Below are 19,379 nucleotides of genomic sequence, written 5' to 3'. Positions count from 1 at the left end.
TTGATTTATAATCTACATATTTTGACAGGACATTGTTCATTTGTATTACCTGTTATTTGAAAAATTGTTCAATAAACACTATTGGAATATAAACATCATTGTTACTTCTACAGTGCACTTTGAAATATATAATGACATTATTACATCCACTGATCCCTGCTGTGCCCAAACGTTTGTAAATTATAAAGAATGAATGTTTAGATTTGTACAAAAGCCCAGACATGATTGGTTGTCTTTAAGCCACTTACCTGACATGTTGAACAACATGGAAGAAAATAATTTCAGCCTAGCCAATTTTTAACATAGCTTTTAACACAACTGCCAGTCACTATTGGACATTTACACACCAGCAACAGGGTTGACTTATTACTTTAATATGTGATGAAAGAAACAATTGCAGAAGATTTTAGTTAGAAACAGGTTTATGAAATAGAGAAATTCACAATGTATGACTTCGTATGTGGTCCATTAACTGCAGTGAAAGTCTCGCAGTGCTTATATTGAGATGTAGAAGGTGTATTGGAAGCCCATAATGGCAGCAGGAAGAAATGCTTTGTTTTGAGTCATTGTTTTACAGCAGGTTAAGCCCATATTTCAGCAGCTTCTGCTTGGCTTTGTTGTGTAACATGAAAGCAGTGTCCTGGGAATCTGGACCTCCAGAGTTCCGGAAGGGAGGTGCCAGTTGCTGGAAGAAAGTCTCGTGGACACTGCTCTGGCAACCATAGACAGCGGAAGAGCCATTTCTACAAAGGTTATCAAAAAGAAGAAAACATAACATATTTGATACTTGCCACAGTACTGTCGTAACTATTCTTTTTTTCACAAGTTATACATTTGTAAATAAAGAATGAAAGAGTGACAAAGTAAAAATGATAGAATATAAAAAAACTCCAGAAACAACTAATACTAGCTAAAACTCTAGTGCCCATCCTGCAGCCTTTTAATACTTGTTGTGCAGGCTTCAGAACCCAGCAGTCATGAGTGGGAAATCTGATTTGTAAATGGGCTGTAATGACAGTGATCTTTAGCATTTACATGTCTCAACGCTGTCTGTCTCCAATTACTCCTGCAGCATGTCCACAATGTCTCACCATGTATTGTATGACAGCGTTCTGTAGCATTAGAAATAGGGTATATTCCCTGCAGCCCCTTGGTGAGGTTGGGTGCTACAGTTGAAGCCTCCTATACCTTGTAACTTGACTAGTCCAAACAGTGTTCTTAACCCCCGGTTCACATCTGTGCGGGTGGTGTCGCTGCGGGACTCACACAAATACTTGCAGCTGCACCACCCGCATAGAGGAATGCGGGACCCACAGGAGGGTGCCATTAATTCTAATGGCACGCCGCCCGCACTGGAGATCACAACCGTACTGGGAACCTCGGTTCCTGTGCGGGCTGCGATTTCCAAAATAGTGCAAGGACTTCTTCCCTGCATGCCCCGGGGCATGGGAGTCCATTCAAATGAATGGGCTTTCGTGCCCACGCAAATCACAACCCACACACATGTGAAACAGCAGCCCTCTGTGCTAAGAAACGCTGTTGCGTTCACTATACTGTAAGCTGACCCTACAATACAGCACATATCAGAAAGGTTTTCTCTGAAATTTCCTTGTATGTGGCTTCTTCTACCTTGCCCTCTTCTAACTTGCCCTCAATCCTGACACGTTTTCCAGTCCCTGCCAATGAAAGCATCCACACAACATGATGCTACCATCACCACACTTCATCATATAGATGGCATTCGCAGGGTTTTGCGCAGTGCTGGTTTTCTATCATACATAGGGGACTACTGAAAATGAAGAGTTGACACAGCCATCCGCAGGACAATGCAGTAATTACTCCACATTTTACATCTCAATCATAAAATGCATTAGACTGAAATATCCCTCAGCATGTTCTCTGCATAATGCTGAACAACCAGTTCTGCAAGATTTCCAGTTGCAGAAATAACACTTACCTTATGGTAACCTCCAGCAGAGAAGGATGTGCACTAAAGTCAGCATGGATCAGGTTGGCAGCTCGAAGTAACTGGCGGTCTTGAGTGTTTGATGAAGATGGAAGATTAGCTATAAGAAAGGATATTGACAGACACAACATTGAGTACAACTTTAGATGATGACCATTTGTTCCTGTCCAAAAAGCAATGTAATGTGTAGCTGTGCTTTTGTGTGATTTTTACGATTCTATTGATCTTAAAAGAGCTTAAAAATGCCAGAAAATGCATGTACTGTAAAAGAGAGCTGTGTCAGAAATGGGAAATAGGAGGAATCCGATTCTGAGGCAGTAGAAAAAAAAAAAAAAAAAAAGAGTGGAGGGAACAATCTCTGGCAAGAAAAAAAAAGATTTATAGTTCTGTGCAGTCCTTCTAGCGATTTGCACACTGTAGAAACAGATTACATGCATAGTTCCTAATTAAGCAATTCCTCCCTCCTGGTTCAGCAATTCATCTTCCTATATCAATTCTCCACCCAACCTCGTCACTGGACACAGAATCAGCATCAAGACCTGTGTCCAGTGAGCAAAGAGTTGACATAAGTAGCAGAAAACACTAAACCAGGAGGTAGGAGAGTTATTTTACAGAGAGAAGTGTGTGCACTATAACAATAGCCGGCCAAAATGATAAATCTTTAGCAGGATATCAAGACAACGATTTAAATAGTGAGTACAAAAGTCTGATTTTCTTATTCATTAATTGAGGGAAACAGTCCTAAAACCTTCAAGACATCCAAAGGCAGCCCAACTCAGAGGTGGGCAACACAGCAGAACAACCGCTACCAGACCCATTGTAAACAAGAACTGGTGACTGCATGCAGCTCAAGACCTGCATGAAGGACCTTATGTCTGAAGCTGGCATCAGATGAGGCAGAAACATCCACCTGGAAAAGGTTAGAGAAAGCGTGAACAGAGGACTAAGCTGCAACCTTGCAAATTTAGGAAAGAGGCCTGATACCAAAAAGCCCAAAAAAGTACTCAAGCCCCATTGAAGTGAGCCTGAACAGGAAGGGGAGGAACCTGATCCTTAAGATCATAAACCTAAATAATAGTCTATCTGAGCCACCTAGAAATGGTGGAAGGAGAAGCCAGGGTGCTTTCCTTGAGCCCATAGGTATTATAAAAATGAATCAGTCTTCAGAAGAAGCAGTGGCTGAAAAATATACACATACAGCCTAAACCAAACAAGAGAACAATGTCCTGATTTTTTCTTTGGGGGGGGGGGGGGGGGTGAAGGAAAAGAAAGAAAGAAAGAAAGTAAGTAAGTAGAGATCTGGTACCAAGAGCTAAGTGTAGTCCACACCCAACTGCAGAGAAGGGGGGTCTGTTTTTTTGAGAAATTCCAACCAAACTACAACCTTACAATTCCAATGACAGATCTTGTGGGAACTATACTTTCTAGCCTTGGGCATTGTGATAATAAGACTCACATAACCCTGTCCCTCTAGAACCTAGGCATTGACAGCCATGCTGTTAATGCCTGCAATCAGGAAGCAGGGTGCAGGAATCAGGAAGCAGATTGTCTGGCAGAGTCTATGGCTTGTCTGTTGCAAGTCATATCAGGCTGGCATACCACATCAACCTAAGCCAATCTGCAGCAATGAGTATTACCAGAATGTCCTCAATTTTGATCCTACAGTGCAGACAAAGAAAGTGCTTCTGAGCAGGAAAATAAATGGTTAGAGTGTTCTAATCCCATGGAGCAACTAGAGCATCTACTGCCTCTGCCAGCAGATCCTTGAACCTGGATACAAATCTGTCCAGTTGTTGAATATGCAGTCCAAGAGGTCCTGATCTGATGTCCGCACATGTGGCACAACTTCTGGAACACCTTCAGGTGGGGAAAGCCTCTCCCCGGTCAAGACACTGCCAGTTAAGAAAATCTGCCTGTCAATTGTCTACGTCTGGAAAGTAAATGGCTGACAAGGCTGGAACCCGAAGTTCCACTCTGGACAGGATCCATTTTACCTCATTTGTCACAGTTAGACATCCCTGATGGTTGATGTACTGTATGCAAAAATGGCTGTGATTCTGTTCAACAGGATCTGACTAGGATGACCCTTTAACAGGTTGGGTCAATGTTGGAGGGACAGCCAGCCCACCAGAATTTCCAAGATGATAATTGGATAAATAGATCCCTTTGGTGAGCATGTCTGCGACAGCAACAAGGTGCTCAGGACCCCCCAGTCAAACAGGCTGGCATCCATCATCAGAATCTTCATTAACATGGGAAGAAATTACTCCAACACCAGATCCAAATGTAAACAAGACACGGACAGTCTGGTCTCTGTGTTTACCAAATTGATCTATTCAGAGACAGAACCATGATGATAGGATGTTAACTTGCAAATGTATAGAGTGGGATCGGGCAAAGGAATATGTCTTGAAGAAGGCTACCATCAGCTCTGTGAACATCATACAGAAGATGAAGATAGATGACTTATGGAATCAAGAGCCTGTTTTTTTTTCTAGAAAATGAATAATCTGGCCTGGGAAGTCTCCAAGACCAGCCCCTAATATTTCAAGAAATTATTCCAGTGATTCTTGAAGGTGCAGGATCCAGTTAAACCTCTGCAACGTCTGTACAGTCAGAGACGCATTGTCCTCCAGAGCCTTGAGGAACATTAACTTTACTTTTTTCATAGGACAATTTCTCCGTAGGTAAGCTGTATTCCAATGAGCATATAAGCACATTGGAAAGTCTCAATGGAGGCATGTATAATGCCTCCAGTGAGACACACTTAAAATGGCCCTCATAAGATCTGTAATCAGTATAGTATTCCAAATGATGTTTGCCAAGTGCAGAATCAGCAAAGATGAGCGCTTTTGCCTCCAAGTGGGCATCCTTGATGATGGCGTCCAGCACTGGTGTAAGAGATGTCCATGGAAGGCCATGCATATAAAATGTTTCTTGCAATAAAGTTTGGCAGTCCAAAACTTTAGCCAATGGGCTAAAGTCCTAGACTGCAGAACATAGCATCACGCATTTTTAGTGACATGCGGGCAGTACAGGAAACAAGCTGGGAGGCTTCCAAAAGTCCATCACAGCTAAAGTTTAAAGCCACAGATATCTGTTCCATGCACTAAATGATCTGAGGGTCAATGCCAGCAGCAGTAAGATCCTTTTCAAGGAATTTGGACCATTCAGGCATAGTTTGACAAAGCAAGATCATAGCCAAAATGGGGTGTAAGGCAGGACTGGCCAATGAGGACATACACTCACTGTCCGCTTTATTAGGATGGCTCAGAAGGTAATAAGCAAATCCAATATAGAATCTGCTGGAGAGGTACTGTTAACTTGTTCATGGCCTCTGTGCTCAGAGTCTGAGCCAGGATGACCAAGCTGGATAGCTGCGTGTTGGAGAAGTTGCTGGAAAGCTCACAGGGTAGCCTTTAAAACAACTTTTAAAAAGGCTATACTCCAAAGACACTAGCAAAACACTAGGACATGCTGCAAATGTGAAAATTATACCTCAGGCTTGCCTACAGTTTTCCTGTTCTCCAGTGTCCATTACTTCTGCAGGCAGCAGTATAATCTGAAGGTGTAAGAATAGTTGTGTTCCTCAACGGACAAGAAGAAAACGAACACAACTCCTATATGCACTGAAATCAACCAAAAATCCAATTTTTCACTAGGATGTCCCATAGTAATCCCCTAGCTGGAACCTCTTCTGATACACTTCACCGAATAAGGGCTTAATCATAGATCCTAGGTAGGGATTACTTATGGAGCATCCTAGTTAGAAAGTGGATTTAAGTCAATTTTGGTACAACATTTTTCTCAGTTTGTTCAGTGGATCGAGAGTGGAAACAATCTTAGTAGCCATGTCTGCAATCACTGTGGGAAACCAAGCATAAATTGTGAACTGAAAAGAAAAAAAAAAAAAAAACAACACACACAAACAAAAGAAGTTCTTTATGCCCTCCCATAGGCCTAATTTGAGAAAGGTCCATGCTATGACCATAACATTGTCTATTCAACTAACAACAATTTTTGTAGCTTAGCTGACTATAATCATTTTTGGCATTCTGCTGAAGGTATTTCTCCAAGCTCACATTCAGTACAGTAGCCAACCGTGGGTGCCTTGGCATGTAGTTATCCATCATACATCCAAATCTACAACAAAAGGAAGTAAGCCACACACTGCTGAATTACAGAAGACTGAGCCTTTATTAAAAAGATGTAGATTTATGGCTCGCTGGATGCAGGCTCTACCTTGACATGTTATCATCCTCAACACATCAGAGGTGGAGCTTACATCTGGCAGGAGATACATTCATCTTTTTAATAAACACTTGATTCTCTGGTATTCAGAAGTGTGTGGTGTTCTCTCTTTTTAGGTTGGATATCTTCTATAGAAACAGAGAACAAACAAAGGCAATTTCTAAGTTTCTACTTATTGTATTGCCAATGACAAATAACAGTCAATCAGAGGCAGTCGCATTTATAGAAAATGCTGCCCACCATTTATTTATTGATGTTTGTTTTATGGCATCCCACAAAATGAAAACAGCAACTTCCTGTGTATAGCAAGCATACTTTAAACAGATTTGACCAATGCAGTTCACATTATGCACCTGTGAGAATATTCTGGATTGAATCATAGTGGGTAAAGTTGTAAGTGGTTTTTGCCACATTGTTACTGTCCTGGGTTAAAGTCTCCTTCAGATGAACTTCTAAGCCATTCAGAGAAGCCAAAGTGCTGTCATACTGTAGACCAAAGAAAAGACAGGAGAGGTTAATATAGATGTGTCTGTCATCCTACATTCAGCAAAATGATAATATACTGTAAAATCCAAATTTTGTCTTATGTCCTTGTAAAAACACTAACAGCACATTGTTCTCTCTGCTGAAAGTAAAAAAAAAAAAAAAATCACTGAATGTTTGCACACTGTTAAATCAATAAATTATTTAGAGGATGAATGCACTTAAACCTTTCTAGGCCTAATGGAAAACTGCAAAGGTTTGAATCCATTTTTTTGTAAGTTCACAAATCTTTAACAGCTGAAACATTAGATATTGGAATCACCCATGAAACAGATTTCACAGAGCATTATAGGTTTTCTTAAGCAATAGATTTTTGTTTTTGGTTCCTCTTTAAATTGAAATCTGTCGGGTATTGTAAAAAGACTGTTGTGTGTATTATCTAACCATTAGCTTCTGAGTCCCATAAATGTGTTTTTTTTTCTTGTGGAAGGAGTGTGCAGCTCCAACTACTGACTGCAAATTGTAAATATGAGCTTGGACATAGAAGATTTATACAGTGCTTTGTAAAAGTATTCATACCCCTTGAAATTTTCCACATTTTGTCATGTACAAAGCATTAGTAACACCTCATCTGGAATATGCAGTTCAGTTTTGGGCACCAATTCACAAAAAGAACATTGGGGAACTGGAGAAAGTACAGAGAAGGGCAACCAAACTGATAAGAGGCATGGAGGAGCTCAGCTATGAGGAAAGATTAGAGGAACTGAATTTATTCTCTCTTGAGAAGAGGAGATTAAGGGGGGATATGGTCAACATGTATAAATACATCAGTGGTTCATATAGTGAACTCAGTGTAGAGGTCATCACAGAGGACAAGGGGGATACTCTTTACGTTTGGAGGAAAAGAAATGTACTCTCCAAACACGGAAATGTTTCTTCACAGTGAGAGCTGTGAAAATGTGGAATAGACTCTACTTTGTCAGTGGTGTACCCCAAGGTTCAGTGTTGGGACCCTTACTTTTTAATATATTTATAAACGATATAGGGTCTTGGATTAAAAATCCCATTTCAGTCTTTGCAGATGACACCAAGCTGTGCAGTGGAATAACGTCCTTATAGAATGTCTTCAATTTACAAAACGACCTCAATGTACTGTTTAATTGGGCAACTATGTGGCAAATTAGGTTTAATGTATGCATGCATCATACATACTAGGGGGGGTACAACTGGGGGAATCAATGGTGGAGAAGGATCTGGGAGTTCTGGTAGATCACAAGCTTAATAATAGCATGCAATGCCAAGCTGCGGTTTCTAAAGCGAGCAAAATCCTCTCTTGTATTAAAAGAGGTATAGACTCCAGAGAGAGAGATATCATATTACCCCTGTACAAATCATTAGTAAGACCTCATCTGGAATATGCAGTTCAGTTTTGGGCACCAATTCACAAGAAGAATATTGGGGAACCGGAGAAAGTACAGAGAAGGGCAACCAAACTGATAAGAGGCATGGAGGAGCTCAGCTATGAGGAAAGATTAGAGGAACTGAATTTATTCTCTCTTGAGAAGAGGAGATTAAGGGGGGATATGATCAACATGTATAAATACATCAGTGGTTCATATAGTGAACTCAGTGTAGAGCTATTCACCCTGAGGTCATCACAGAGGACAAGGGGGCACTCTTTACGTCTGGAGGAAAAGAAATTTAATCTCCAAACACGGAAAGGTTTCTTCACAGTGAGAGCTGTGACAATGTGGAATAGACTCCCTCAAAAGTTAGTTCTGGCCAGCTAAGTGGATTGCTTTAAAAAAGGCCTGGATTCTTTCTTAGATACACAGAATATAACTGGATACTAACATTTATAGGTAAAGTTGATCCAGGGAATATCCGATTGCCTCTCGGGGGATCAGGAAGAAATTTTTTTCCCAGCAGGAGCAAATTGGATCATGTTTTGCTGGGGTTTTTTTGCCTTCCTCTGGATCAACTGTGGATATAGGATTATAACTTTTTTTTAATGGTTGAACTGGATGGACTTTTGTCTTTTTTCAGCCAGACTAACTATGTAACTATGTACATCTGTTTCCTCAAAGTGGACACAGATCGACAGTGCCTTGAAAAAGTATTCCTGGTTAGGAAGAGGGGACTAGATACCCACCATGAGGGCTCAGACAACAATCAAATTCTAACAGAGGTTTTAAACCTTCCTCTCACTACTTTCCCTTCACTATTTGATACGAAATCGAATCAGTTGAGGAAACACAGATCTCTTGAATATTTAAGTATGGTGTTGCTCATTACCTATATCTAATATTTTCCATGGTTGACTGGTCTCATTGCTTCTAACAGCTGGCTAACATGATAATTTCAGGAGCTTATCAAAAGTTAAAATATAACCTAACAATAATAATGCATGGGACTGAAGCCCTCCTGTATGGATACAATTCATGGCATAGGAATGCAAGGCTTTTGTATAGACATGAAACCTTGCTAATGGAATTAGACACTTGTACTGTATATCCACTTGAAGACCAGGACTTTTCTGTCACTTTTTTTGTGTACATTTAAAAATAATTATTTTTTTGCTAGAAAACATAGTTCGAAACCCGCACAAATTATATATATTTTTTAAAGCAGAGGCGCTAGAAAATATCATGTGGATGTTGCAATTTTTATGTCAAACGGTATTTGTGCAGCAATTTTGAAACAATTTGTTTTTGAAAAAAAAAAGAACTTTTTTGAATTTTAATGCACAAAAACACAACATAATACTCAATTGTTTGGTAAAATATAAAAGATGATATTACACCAAGTAAATAGATGCCACGCTTTAAATTTGTGTACACCTGTTCAACAGTGACAAATGGCGTAAATATTATTATCCATAGGCAGTGCTTTAAAAGCCTTTAAAGGTTGCCACTTAGATTTAGCAAAAAGAACGACAGACCCTAGGATAGCTGAGATTTAAGATGAAATTCCACCTGCAGAATCCTTAACCAGACTCTAATTATTGGCATCTAACCTGAAACATAGGACATGGAGACAAGGCTAAGGGGACTTAACAATGCATGAAAACATAGAAACTGTGGTGGAGAAAAATGGCAGCAGGTACTCTAGACTAGTCATGCTTTGCAGACAAACTGCCTTTTGCAACAGTCAAATATTTCAAAGGGCTGGAGAGTGGTACAATAATGAGTGTATGCAGTCAACAGTGAAGCATGGTGGAGATTACTTGCAAGTTTGGGGCTACAGTTCTGGAAATGGAGTTGGAGATTTGGTCAGGATCAATGGTGTCCTCAATGCTGAGAAATACAGGAAGATACTTATTCATAATTCTATACCATCAGTGTGATTGGCCACAAAATGTATTCTGCAGCAGGACAACAACAAACATACAGCCAATATCATTAAGTGTTAATAAACCCAGGTCCCTGCATTCACTATATCTGGTCTTCCACAGTACACAGAACATGGAAATGCAATTAGTTTAGTAAATATAAACGGCTAAATACCTTTTCTCATCTTGTGACTTCTATCAGTGTCCATCTGAGCACTGGTTAACCTTGGAGGAGCAGCTTTCATTCTGATCTGACTGTCCTATGATGCTGAATAACCCCTTACCCTCTGTCTGGACAGTGGGGATTGGCTCTGTGCTGATCACATGCACCCTCCCAAAGAAAAAAAAAAAACTTCTTTAGCAACACACTAAACTGAGCATGTGCAGAGTGACTCCTAAAACTCTGTACTATCAGCAGATGGATTGGGGACAGTAGAAGAAGGGGAAAATCAGAGAAGACAGGATCAATCAGCCTTTTTACACAATGCGGAGGATTAACCCCTTAGGTTCCGTAGGGAGTATAACAAGCATGCTTTACTGCATATACAGACTGATCTTACTGTTGTGGGTTTAGTAAGACTTTAAGAAATATCTGCAGCATAAAGAAGAACAAGGAGTCCTGGAAGTGATGGTTTGGCTCCCACAGGTCCCTGATCTCAACATCATGGAATCTGTCTGGTATTACATGAAGCGGTAGAAGGCTTTGAAGCAGCCTACATCCACAGAACATCTGTGGTTAGTTATCCAAGATGTTTGGAACAACCTACCTGCCGAGTTCCTTCAAAAACTGTGTGCAAGTGTACCTAGAAGAATTGAAGAACTGATGCTATTTTGAAGGTAAAAGGTAGTCACTTCTATTCATTTACTTTCCATTTTGTTAACTGATAAAAATAAACTATGAACACTTCTGTTTCTTAAAGCATTCTTCATTTACAGCATTTTATCACACCTGTCTATGACTATATAACAGTAACGTGTGTATATAATATTTTGCATTTGTTCATTTTAATGTTGATATATGTGTAAGGCAATGTTTGTACAGAGTTTTATATCATACATGGGTTTAATGTATTAGGGCGTATATAAGTTTATCTATCCTTTACTTCCATGGGGTGTATTTATTTTTTCACAGCACTGTATATTAGCATCCATTTAAAATTGTAGACCTGATGTACCCCTTTCAACAGGTTCATGACATGGGAATTTATGGGTCATGTGGCGCTATCTTCAGGTGATTGGACACTGGCAAAAAGCATTGCTGGGAGCGCCTCACAGTGTATCGATATAAAATGCTCACTCCATGCAGCAGTTTTGTAAGCAAGCAGTACGATCACAGAGGACAGAAGAAAGGGACCCGAGTCCTGTACTGTACTTTTCTCAAAGGTATGGAACTTACAGGTAAGTGATAATTCATATTAATTAGTAATTGTATAGTACAGGACACAGGAATTATTCTAAGACCATGGGATACCCCCAAAAGCAATAATCCAAGGGGTAGGCAACAAAATAGCCAAAACAACAGTAATAGGCTCACAGGAAAAAAACAAGAAGGGCAAACAGACCTAGACAGATAGTTGACATCTGAAGCATCATGCAGGTGAAGCACACATCAGCAGAGACTTCAACAACCAACCACCTTGCAAAAAAAGTTTTGAAAATGTGAACAGAGGATAAGGTGATCAATCAAAGGAGAAAAAAAAAAGCAGATGCTTTATGCTGAAGAAGCCCAGGAACCCTAACACCTCCAGAAGAATGGGCACAGGGAGGGCAAAACCTCTAGAAGAAGGCTAAAATGCCTGATCAGAAGCGTGGAAAAGGAGGGAGGAATCCCAAACAGGATGTGGGAAAGCAGGAGGGTCATGTCCCAAGGGAATTGTTATACAGGGTTATTTTTTTGTCAGGCCAGCCGATAAATCACAGAGATATAACATGAGTTCCAGTTTAGACCATAGGTAGATAGAACACGCATCAGAGGTTCACAAGTTTTCCCACTGGAACCTCAACACTGGAAATGGTTCAGAATCTCCTTCCTGGGAATACATTTATAGACTGTGTTCTCTACCATCATACTAGGTTAAAACGACCTCACGTGATAGCTTGAAAAGTAGTTCCTGCTGAACCGGTCGAGTTTCAAACCGTCTATGGTCAGCGTAAGGCAGCAAATAGAAGACAACTTGTACAAAAGGACAGGGTTTTGAGAAGACGGAAACCCATAAAACTGGCAACTTATAATCCATAACCCTGATCCGGAAAGGGAAAGATACAGTTGTGGCCAAAATTATTCAACCCCCAATGCTGTAAAGGGGTTTAGGGACTATAGTGTACATTTGGAATTGTATTCAGAATCAAATCCTACAAGGACGTTGTAACTACCCAAATGCAACTAAAATGACATCAATTGTTTATGTAATACAGTAGTAAATGGTTCTTATGTGGTTTCTTCATTGCCACAATTATTCAACCCCTTAAAGACTACCACTCTGAAGAACAGAGGTTCATACAGGTGCTTTCCATCAGGTATTGAAAACACCTGTGGATGTCACCGAGCAGCAATCAAGCATAATAAGCACCAATTAGGCAGCTTTAAAATGACTGTGATACTCAGCTCCTTCTAGACATTTACTGGTGTGGTTACAAACATGGTGAAGGCAAGAGAATGGTCCAGGAAGACAAGAGAAGAGGTGATTTCTCTTCACAGGAAGGGCAATGGCTATAAGAAGATTGCAAAGATGTTAAACATACCAAGAGACACCTTAGGAAGCATCATTCGCAAATTCAAGGCAAAGGGCACTGTTGAAACGCTACCTGGTCGTGGCAGAAAGAAGATGCTGACTTCGACTGCTGTGCGCTACCTGAAGCGTAGAGTGGAGAGAAGTCCCCGTGTGACTGCTGAGGAACTGAGAAAAGATTTGTCAGATGTGGGTACAGAAGTTTCAGCCCAGACAATAAGACGCACACTGCGTAATGAAGGCCTCCGTGCCAGAACTCCCAGGCGTACCCCCTTGCTGTCTCCAAAGAATAAGAAGAGTCGACTGCAGTATGCCAAAAGCCATGTGGACAAACCACAAAAGTTGTGGGATAGTGTTCTGTGGACTGATGAAACAAAATTAGAACTGTTTGGGCCCATGGATCAACGCTATGTTTGGAGGAGGAAGAACAAGGCCTATGATGAAAAGAACACCTTGCCTACTGTGAAGCATGGTGGAGGGTCAATCATGCTTTGGGGCTGTTTTGCTTCTGCAGGTACAGGGAAGCTTCAGCGTGTGCAAGGTACCATGAATTCTCTTCAGTACCAGGAGATATTGGATGGAAACGTGATGCAGTCCGTCACACACCTGAGGCTTGGGAGACGTTGGACCTTTCAACAGGACAATGATCCCAAGCATACCTCCAAGTCCACTAGAGCATGGTTGCAGAGGAAAGGCTGGAACATTTTGGAGTGGCCATCGCAGTCACCAGACTTAAATCCGATTGAGAACCTCTGGTGGGACTTAAAGAAAGCAGTTGCAGTGCGCAAGCCTAAGAATGTGACTGAACTGGAGGCCTTTGCCCATGAAGAATGGGCGAAGATACCCGTAGATCGCTGCAAGACACTTGTGTCAAGCTATGCTTCACGTTTAAAAGCTGTTATAACTGTAAAAGGATGCTGTACTAAGTACTAAGATTGAATGTCACTTGGGGGTTGAATAAAACTGATAATGCTGTGAGCACAGAAAAGACATTTGTGGTTATTTCATTATAACTGTTATGTTATATTTGTCTGACCTACAAGTGCCTCTTTAATGTAAATGTAAGCAAGATGACTGAATGATCAAAAGCAATGTCAAACTGGCCAAAACACTCAATTTCAGTGGGGGTTGAATAATTTTGGCCACAACTGTATATCACAGCTCGGAGCTGAATCTGAGGGTTGTAAGCCAGGGAGATATATGTTATGGCAATAATGAGTAAAAGGGCTCTAGGCAATGGAGTTAACCTCCCCAAGTAGTAAGAAGGAGAGTCTTAGTGACCCTAAGGAGAGAAACCAAAGTCTGGGCTACCCCAAAAGAGTCCACCACCGGAACCTGAGAGAAATTCTCGTGGAGTGGCAACTGAGGGGTGCTAATGAGAGTATGTTGCTGAACATGTGACCAGGCACAGACAATAATGTTGTGATGTCAGGAAAAAACCCAGGTACCCCACACAGGAAAAGGTCAGGATATAAGCCTGAGAACGATGCAGGATCAACCGAAAAGGAGAAGTGTGAGCATCAGTATTTGAGCAAACGGTTCAAAGACTTAGACTCAAGAGCCTTGTAGCAAATGGTCTTCAAGGCACTCTGGGATATGAATGTTAAGAGTCTCATACAATAGCACCACAGAGGTGGTGATTTTTTCAGCAAAGCAAGGACTACAATGATGTGTGAATCGAGTATAACCCATTACATTGCAATTACTATTAAAGCTAGAAAAGAACTCCCACATGAGAGCTATTGTGGCAGGTCCACATGAGACCTGACAAAAGCCTAGCTACACAGTAATTAAAGGAGAAGTTCACCTTTCATATAATGTCTGTATTCAGGGTGTAACATATAACATATTACTAAATCAGCAGTCCCTGCATCCCCCCAACTCTCCATTGTGACAACACTCTCCAAACTCGTCACAATTGAAAAAGAACGCAGCCATGCGGGGTGTGGGGCTCCACCCACCCAGCGGCATCATTCATCAGACTTCTGTGTATGAATGAAATACAACTACCATCAACCATTCCAGCTGACAGCTAATCACCTGAAGGTAGATATATATAACCCATGGTCTATGAATCAATTTCTGTGTCCTGCACATATAAGATGTCAGGATTTTGTACTTACCACACACTCTGTACCAAACACAGTAATTGAGGTTGCAGTCAGGATTTATTGCAGGCTACAGGGAGGACAAAACATGCTCAAAACAGAAAAGTCGTAAGCAAGCTCCCAATATACCTCCAGTATAACCCCCTCCTCTCAGCCACCTCTCCAAGCTAGAGAAAAGCTCCAGAACCCCAAATATCATAAGAGCTGGAACATGGGGACTCAAGGTGTGAAGAACCCAGACAGAATGGGGAAGATGCAAAGCCTGGAGCCAAAGAATATGGGAAATGAGAAGGAACAACTGAATGGGGCACCAGAAACAAGGAATTATCCAAAGGCTAGAAGGGGGATCCCTGCACTTGAATGTTTGAAAGGGAGACTGCCCAGTGACCTATTACGATGCACAGCCACAGAGCCATCTGCATGGACATCATGCTAAGGTGGGACATGAGTTTAGAAGCTTCTAACAAGCCATCACAACTGAATCATAAGGTTTTAACCATTTTCTCTGTGCACTCTTTGAAGTGTGAAATGAGTACGCCCATGCCCATTACCATTCCGAGGAGTACACCCATGCCGAGGAGAGATCCCTATGGAGGAAACTAACCCACACTTAGAGGGCTTGACAGATTAAGATTACTAATAATACAAAATATATACAAAACAAAGTAATAAGAAGTAAAACCAAGAGTGCTGCCTAAATACAAAGAACATTAAAAATTACATTTAATAGCTTAACTTAAGGTGTCAAAAATGAAATCAATAAGCCCCAGGAGCGTGCCCATTGCACTTGTGTAAAACAGCAAGAAACTGTGCAAACTGGTAGTGTTTGTGCATGAATTTTACCTCCTTCAATAAGTTCCATGAATGTGTCCATAAAACTTGGAAAACAGCAAAAAGGCTGTTCTAAATACGTGTGTTGATCTGCAAATTCTACAGTGCAACTTATCCTCTTTGCTACAATGTGCCTCATCCTTCATGACAACCCTCAAATAATGCACTCACCAGATCCATAGACCCCAATAAATATGGGTCTGTATACACTTTGGCTCATTACATCATGAGTGGTGATCTTTACTCCATTTCTTCCACCCACTCACCTGCTCCTGACAATGTCCTGGTAATGACGTGGGGCTTTGAACCATATGGCACATCCGCTGAAAGGTATACGTGTTTGCACCCCAATTCTGTGTGACTTATGTGTCTACGCTTACGTCTAGGGTGCTAGAGGAGGCACACATAACAGTGAGTGTTTTATTGCATTGTTTTTAACACTTTTAATAAACGGGATTGTACTATTTCTGGACCTGTTTCTGTTATGGCTTTCTTGTCACAATGTGGATTTGGAGGAGAATTTATTGATATACAAGGTTGCTTAAAGTAGATACTTGGTCTAGGATACTTAGGGCTCGTTCACACTTGGCTGTTTTGCCAATGCTTGCCAAACACCCATATAGCGTTTGGCAATTGTTGGTCCAGCGTTTGCGGAGTGTTTTTCAACGCTTGGCAAACGCTCCGCAAACACCGCATGCGCGGTTTAGCGGCAGTTGCTAGGCGTTTGCCGAGCGTTAAAACGCCTATAATGCAGTTTGAATGGTGTTACCGAGTTGCCCCAAAGGAAGAGGTACACTGTAGTTTTGCACAAGCTTCATGGACACATTCCTAGAACTTATACAAGGAGGAAAAGCATTGTAGCATTTACACATAAACACTAGCAGTTTGCACTCTTTTCTTGCTCTTTTGCACACATTTTATGGACACACTCCTGGGACTTATTGATTTCAATTTGGACGCTTTCTTTAAAGCGATTCTAAAGGTTCATTTTTTTTTTTTTTAAATAACAAACGTGTTATACTTACCTACTGGGTGCAGTGGTTTTTCACAGAGCAGCCTGGATGCTCCTCTTCTCGGGTCCTCCGCAGGCTCTCCTGGCTCCTCCCTCCCGTCAGGTGCCCCCACAGCAAGCAGCTTGCTATGGGGCATCCACTACTCCATCTATCCATTCACAAAAGGAGCAGCGGCTTGCACCCCCCCCCCCTTCCTCAATGGCTCCCGCTTGCTGTCTCAGCCATTGAGGAGGCAGAGACCTGAGACAACCGAGGCTGTCTTGCACATTATTGGATTGCAATGAGGCTCAGGTAAATAGTGGCAGGGCTTTGGGCACTGCTGCAATCAGGTTTTTTACAAAAAAAACCTTGAGCCTTTACAACCAATTTAAAATATTATATTTTATTTTTAATGTTCTTTGTATTAAGCACACCAGCACTCTTGGAGTTTTATAGTTACTTTATACTACCAACTAAGCTTAAACTGAGATTTGAGGAGGGATTCTAACGGTCTCTTAGCAGAAACTTAAAAGGTAAGAAAAACGTCAACCTGAATAGTGGTGTTCCTAATTAGGTGGTATACAGGTTGATCCACAGTGAGAACAGTACACCATCTAATGAATTCCTTCTGAAAAGGGAACATTTCAGTACACTCTCAGGTAGGGCCCCAGACCCTTCAGGGTACTTCCAGTCTGTCTAGAAGAATGCCTCAAACAGCAGATGTAAAGGTTAAGTTTGTAGTAGCCCTTAAAGATTCCAAATATAGGGCACGACAGTGATAAGATTCAATATACCATCCTGTAAATCTGGGGTGATAGCAGGTGACTGAGATGCTTCAAAAACAGTCTCTGCAGAAAGAAACCACTCTCACTCTGAGTTAGAGATAGTCACAGGGACCAGTGGTCTGACCTTAGCTAAAACCTCTAGAGGGTCAGAGATAGACTCTGTAGGGGATGACACTGGAATGCATTAAAATCCTCTGCGATCGATGTGTAAGTTGAGACAAACGTAGTTAAAAAGTCCAGAGTGGATATTGTGGTCCCAGAGGACAGGGTCAAGAACTCAGCTCCACCTAACAGAGCGGAGAAAGCCTCCCACGAAAACCAAATAACAATTGGGTTACCGAGTTCCAGATCCCACATCCTTCAGAGGATATGTAGTTAACACCCCTAGAACTGCTTAAAAAAGCCCAGTGCTTAAAAGGTCACATTCCAGGCTAGTCTTGCACATCCAGTCCAGCAGGGTCCTAGTAAAGCTAAGCTGAGGAAACTCAGATCTGGATAGCTGCTATATAGAGACCAATCCAAGCAGTGATGTGACAAGGAGTTATTGAAGTTGATGAAAGAGGAATCCATAAATAAAAAAAAGAAAAAAAAAAAAGCTAAACACAAAATATTGGTTAGACTTTGCTCAGATAAGTTGGGAGTGTATATGTCCATACCCCCAGGACAATAGAAAAAAAACATGATGGGTAGAGAAGGGGATATACTGGGATGGCTAGCTTGTGATTCTTTTGCTTGCCAGTGTCCTATCCTCTTGTAGGCATAAGTATAACTCAACTGTATCTGAACTCCTGTGTCCTTCAATGAACATGAAAGAAATATGTCTTGCCATATAAACTGTGTGTTGTGTACTGTAGATGTAGACAGGATAACACTTACCACATCCTGAATGGATTCCTTGATGTTTTTGAAATAATTTTCCGCTATTAATGATAGAACTAAGCCATTCACATTATGGACATATAAAACCATCTTAACCAGTTTGGGGCTGCTGATTGATGGATTGGAGTCCAGTGTTAACGTCCAGTCTGTGATACTAGAGGTTCTGTGTGACAGATTGTTCTGATTACTTCTGATTTCATTCAGTTGTGTAATTATTTCTGTGCTACCCTTTTTAGTGACATGGGTGTCACTTTCTGTAATGTCCAATAATTCTGTTGAACTCACAACTGTACTAAGTAAATGTGCTTGATGGTCTTCAGGAGAATTTTCCATAGTTGGAGGCTCTTTATGGCCTTCTGTAACTTGTGCTTTCACTGTGTCAGTGCTGTCCTCAAGGTTGGAGATGTCTGATTCAGGGCTGCTCTTCTCCAAATTATCTGTAGAATAACATGTTACATAACTTCCTGTGGACAAGAAGCCACTTCTGAGATCAAAATCTCTTTGTGATAAATGCCCTGGTTGGTCACCAAAAGCCACCTGAGGAACATTTTCCAGATTGGTATCAATGAATACATTGTCAGGGTCACCTACTTTTATAGACTCTTGCTCTATTTTATCACCTGTATGATGTGTACAATGTACTGGAGAGGAGCCTTGTATCGCAGTAGGCACCGTAGTACTGACAAACTCTGTTTCTGAGATAACACTCTCCTGTTCACTAGTGACAATCCCCACAGAGTCCTCTAAAAGATTAGTCATTGTCAAAGAAGATTCCTCCTGCATTTGTTCTTCGTCTAGGAAGTCTGTGTCTGAAATATGCGACTGATTGATCTGTGCTTCTTCACTGAGGCTGTGGGACATGCTAGATGTTCTCCTTGAAAAACTTGGTATTCTAAAGGCAAGCAAAGCAACAGCATGTTGATGTGTAAAGTAATGTTGTAAAGTAACAAAGGCAGAACATATAAACGTGGACTGTAAAGCCTAGTACACACAATCAGAAAATCATACGAAAAATACAGCTTTT

At 41.1% G+C, this 19,379-nt stretch overlaps 1 protein-coding gene across 5 annotated transcripts in view; it reads right to left on the bottom strand.

The window, feature by feature from the left end:
- Positions 1–353: 353 nt before the first annotated feature.
- The window catches only part of HPS4 (HPS4 biogenesis of lysosomal organelles complex 3 subunit 2), a 72,368-nt gene continuing 53,342 nt past the window's right edge, over positions 354–19,379 (bottom strand). For all 5 annotated transcript variants that reach the window (XM_089651729.1, XM_089651728.1, XM_089651731.1 and 2 more), the window contains 4 exons: positions 18,353–19,247; positions 6,571–6,703; positions 1,958–2,066; positions 354–743 (listed from right to left, as the gene is read on the bottom strand). In XM_089651729.1, the coding sequence (XP_089507855.1) occupies positions 572–743; positions 1,958–2,066; positions 6,571–6,703; positions 18,353–19,247 (1,309 nt within the window). In that variant the 3' untranslated portion in view covers positions 354–571. The remainder of the gene's footprint in view (positions 744–1,957; positions 2,067–6,570; positions 6,704–18,352; positions 19,248–19,379) is intronic.

Source organism: Staurois parvus, unplaced genomic scaffold, assembly GCF_062004578.1.
Source record: "Staurois parvus isolate SC_StPar_1 unplaced genomic scaffold, SC_StPar_1.0 ptg000661l, whole genome shotgun sequence".
Classification (NCBI taxonomy): Eukaryota; Metazoa; Chordata; class Amphibia; order Anura; family Ranidae; genus Staurois; species Staurois parvus.
This window is presented reverse-complemented; position numbering and strand designations above follow the sequence as displayed.